At 40.2% G+C, this 4,866-nt stretch overlaps 1 protein-coding gene across 1 annotated transcript; it reads left to right on the top strand.

Moving 5' to 3' along the window:
* Window positions 1-434: 434 nt before the first annotated feature.
* On the top strand, window positions 435-905 carry LOC136437606 (pulmonary surfactant-associated protein D-like). The gene has a single exon (XM_066432228.1). It carries the CDS (start codon window positions 435-437, stop codon window positions 903-905), a length of 471 nt encoding a protein of 156 aa, XP_066288325.1.
* The last annotated feature ends 3,961 nt before the right edge of the window (window positions 906-4,866 follow it).

Below are 4,866 nucleotides of genomic sequence, written 5' to 3'. Positions count from 1 at the left end.
AGTTCAACACTGAGTGATAGGTATTAGTATTCCAGAAAACATGTCATTCTAATGTTACAGTGAATTTCGTTGGAGAGATTGGAGAACTTCGAGCAAGTGTACAGCAACTGAAACGTAAGTATTCGGCCCTTATCTAGTAGTTACCTATATGGTAAGGTTTCCTTAGCCTTTCTCTGATTTGCCTGCATCAAGTGTCTTGGGTAAACAGAATATTCTTGAAATGAGTGATTTTGTAACATATCCATGTAAAAGCGATAAATGAAATTCATCAGCTAACCTCAAGTGCATTGTCATCTAACAATTACAATATCAACCATGTCTTTCAAGGAAAAACGGAAGATATAACTAAGTCTGCCGGACCTCCTGGACCCATTGGACCAGCTGGCTCAACAGGAGAGAAGGGAGCCGTGGGACCAGCTGGTCCTAAAGGAGAGATGGGAGACGTGGGACCAGCTGGTCCTAAGGGAGAGAAGGGAGTCGTGGGACCAGCTGGTCCTACAGGAGAAAAGGGAGCCGTGGGACCAGCTGGTCCTACAGGAGGGAAGGGAGCCGTGAGACCAGCTGGTCCTACTGGAGAGAAGGGAGCCGTGGGACCAGCTGGTCCTACAGGAGAGAAGGGGGCCGTGGGACCAGCTGGTCCTACAGGAGAGAAGGGGGCCGTGGGACCAGCTGGTCCTACAGGAGAGAAGGGGGCCGTGGGACCAGCTGGTCCTACAGGAGGGAAGGGAGCCGTGGGACCAGCTGGTCCTACTGGAGAGAAGGGAGCCGTGGGACCAGCTGGTCCTATACAGGAGAGAAGAGAGTCGTGGGACCAGCTGGTCCTACAGGAGACAAGAGAGCTGTTGGACCAGCTGGTCTTACAGGAGAGAACGGAGCCGTGGGATCGGCTGGCCCTACTGGAGTGAAGAGAGACTTACGACCAGCGTCTGAGCGTGAGTTTGTAAATAGAAACATTTTTCTATCAATTCATACCTTCGGATCATGGAGAATATCGTTCGTTTAATGAAGCTTATAGTATATAGTAGGATTCTTAAACAACGTGACATATGTAAGGCAATGCTGATTCGATTAAAAGATGGCATTGTCTGGGCAGCTCGAAACTGATGTGTGCGCCCGCGTGCGTGCGAAAAACAAAAGTTGTGAAAAAAATGCCTTCATCGAAGTTCTTATATATATGATATAAAACAAGCCGTCAGGAAGATTGAGCAAATGACTGAACACACAGAACATTGTATACAAAACAATTAATTTATTCCTTTTGTACTTTCATAAAGAATTATCTTCTCCTTTGATGTGCAAATTTGGAAGACTTCACTCATTAGTATCCGTCTCCCCTTATTTTTCAGCAATTTAGGACATATGTTTGCTCTTTTGGCATCTTTTTGGCACAATTAGCAGACAGTACTTTATCTAAACGGACGAAAATTGATGAGTTGTCATCCATATAAAGAGTAAGTTCGGCATAACTGAGAAAAAGGGGATCATCGACAAATAATGATTATTGAAATAAAGACCAAATTTTAATTGTTAATGGGAAAATATTATAATTCTTTAGGCGGAAATTGGGGGAATTCAATTTATGCAGGAATTGGACGTATTTTTATACCTGTATCATTTTGAAAGGTTAAGATCATTTTGACGAAGGTATGAGGTCGTCAAACTTATTTTGTTGGCGTTTGTTTTTTGCTTGTTTATTTCTAGCGTCTTGTCCTGATGGGTACATGGCGAGACGTGGAATCTGCTACAAAGTCTTCAACACCAAGAAGACTTTTAACGATGCAGCCGCCACCTGTCGTCAAGAAGGTGGCACCCTTGCCATGCCTAAAGACGCTGGTACCAACGCCTTCCTGGTCTCAATATACAAGTTCGGAAATGTCTTCTGGTTTGGACTAACGAGCAAAGAAGGGCACTGGACCTGGGTGGATGGTTCTGCACTTGGGCCGTACAACTATTGGCAGAACTGTGTGGTAGTCGTTGGTGGTACACGTTGCGTCGGTATGTACAGGAAAAGTCAGTGGATGGACCTGCCATGCAACTGGACAGTCGGCTTTATCTGCCAAGTCGCTCCAGGTAAACATACATTTTATTCAAATAACTACATCTGATTAAACATGGACTGCTCATGTGATTTAATTGTATTCTTTTTAACCATTGTTGTTGCCATCAACTTGTCAATGACATTCCTCATGTTCAGTATGGTTACTTTGTTTACTCCCTTCTATTTCAGGACGTGCATAGGCGACAAGCCAAACCTTTACACAGCTCTTGGAATATCTGCAACCCGACCAGCGGGTAAATTTAAAAGCTTGAATTCAATCGAAGGGTTGAATAAAGAAGTCTTTTGCTTTCAAATTCACTAAAAGATATGCAGCCCAGTAATGTAATACAGAAACATGATTATTAAGAAATGACCACACTGTGCGTATGTAATGATTTATTGGGTAGAATTAATTAACATGCGGTAGAACCGGCGAAAGGGCCGGGTTAACACCCTGTACTTAGGGGAAAGAGCATGAAAGTTAATACATATATACATTTATTATTTGAGAATGTAAATCAACAGATTCTTTATATTTGTCCTTTCGCATCTTCTTCCTTGACTTTAGAATTGACTTTGGCATTCTACGACATAAGTATTTATTTTCTCCTTTTTTTTAATTAACGGCAAATATTTGCTAATTTTGCACCTGCTTCAAACGATTTACAGAATAATCAAAGCTTTTTTTGAAAAAAAGAAAGGACGAATGCGTGTGCGGATTTCGTCATATAATCGATTCAACATGGACAGCGTTCTACATTGTTTGCCTGCTGATTGAATTATATGACGTCAGTGTTCTAATTTTTCCCAACAGAATGAATAGTGCTTTTCAAACTGGCTTACGTGAGGTTCGAGGTCGAGGAACTTTCCGTCTAATTTGAGGGGCTTTGAGTTCTGAAAGTTCCTCGAAATCCATCCTCAGGAAAGCCGTTTTTAAAAGCACTATTCATTTTGTTTGAAAAAAGTTAGAACACTGACGTCATATGATTCAATGATAAAATGAGAAGTAATAAATGACAGTACGACATAAGTTGCAAACGGTGGAAGATCCTAGAAATATGACGGACTGATGTGAAACAAGTAAGAACTAGACTTTGGGATAAATCAAGCATAGCATTGGAGGATTTTCACATTTTTGTGTAGCTTTCCTTTAAGAGATGACTACATTGTAGTGCTGCTATGGCCTAGTGGTAGACAGAGTTATCAACTTGCATGCAGGTGAGTCGCACAAAATGAATGTAACAAAAAAATGGTACAGATCCTGCTGTTTCTTCTTAGTGGAAAGAGTATGGGGGTTAAACACACACCATTACCTGTGGACTAACCCACTGCTGTAATGACTGCACACGCTATGTGGCCCAAGAGCTATAGAAAAGACAAAGGGCTTATCATATACAGCATATGAATTTAGACTTGAACATCTAACCCCGCTGTATGGAGAAATTATGGAATAAGACAGGGACGTATAAGATGTTAGTCAGCACTCATGATCATACGGAATGATAGATGTAGAAAATGTCGAACAATCCGCCTGTAATATGACAACCAGACTGCTTTCTTTAAAAAATGTAAAACGAAGATGTAAAGGTTAGATGGCCGCAGTCAGAAACAGAACATTTTGATAGCAACAAAACAATCTGAAAATGATAATTTGTCCACATTGTTGTGCATAATGTTGAAAATCCCAAAATCAAATCATTCTCCAGAAACTTACATAGTCTGAGCTATGAACTACTAGCACTGAACAATTACTCCATGTAGATTTGCGATACTCCTTGAGTGGCTGTCAATTACACATAGTCTGAATTGTGTTGTAGTACAGTCATTAGGTGTAATGTTACATCTGTGCAGCATATATGATAGCACCGTATAAAAGACGAACGTTGAGTTTGTACTTTTGTCTTACAAGACAGGCAAAATCTAAAGGATAAGTCTCGGAATGACATTGAAGTATGAGAGTGAACTCAAGCTTATACTATTCCAAGTTTATATCGTCGTACTCAATTAGGAATCGCTTAGTGTCTGTGTATTTCTGTACAGAAAATGGGAATATCTAGTCTCTATCAGATTCCGTAGGTCACAAACTGTACTTCAAAGGACGGCTCACTCCTCTGGCATGTTATCTGTCTATTTGGTTAATTCTCTGTTTATTTTCCCAACGACCTATAAAGTCTGGTAGAGACTAGGAAATGTCCAGTTTTGCAGGATTGCGCGTGTGACTTCCAGTAATAACCACCCTCCATTGGAAATATGAGGGACAGAGTTGTAAGTTTACATAATCACGATGTGTATAAAACAGTAACAAATGACATTGTCAACCTTTGTAATGGTTAATGAAATACCATGTATATCAATATTCATAATCTGCTAATGACGAATTAATAAAACCCATGGAGGGTGATAGGAAAAGATCAGCATAAAGATGTGAAGTGACTTCTCAAACTTCCGCTTAGCCATGGCAACAGTTTGCGAATGGTCATTACTGAAGTTAAATTCTTAACATTGTTTGAGGGTTGATTCTCTATTATACTTAGTGTCTTCTTGTATAACAGTAGTAACATGATATAGGCATGCGACGTAAAGTTACTGGACAGATGTGCAGAAGTTTTGTGGTGCATGAATAAAGATTACGCAGCTTGTCAATTGAATGTGCACATTAAAACCTATTAGCTAAACTTGATTCTTTATTACAAATGTTTAAAATTAGACCTGTTATTTGAGTGCTTACAGGTCCACATATCGATGTGTATTATGCAAAATTTAGTTCAGGCTCATGAGCAATAGAGATTGGCAGGAGAGTGATCTTTAGTCCTTTATCAAAAGCAACG

Source organism: Branchiostoma lanceolatum, chromosome 6 (assembly GCF_035083965.1).
Source record: "Branchiostoma lanceolatum isolate klBraLanc5 chromosome 6, klBraLanc5.hap2, whole genome shotgun sequence".
Classification (NCBI taxonomy): domain Eukaryota; kingdom Metazoa; phylum Chordata; class Leptocardii; order Amphioxiformes; family Branchiostomatidae; genus Branchiostoma; species Branchiostoma lanceolatum.
The sequence above is the reverse complement of the archived record's forward strand: the minus strand, read 5'-3'. Positions and strand labels throughout refer to the sequence as shown.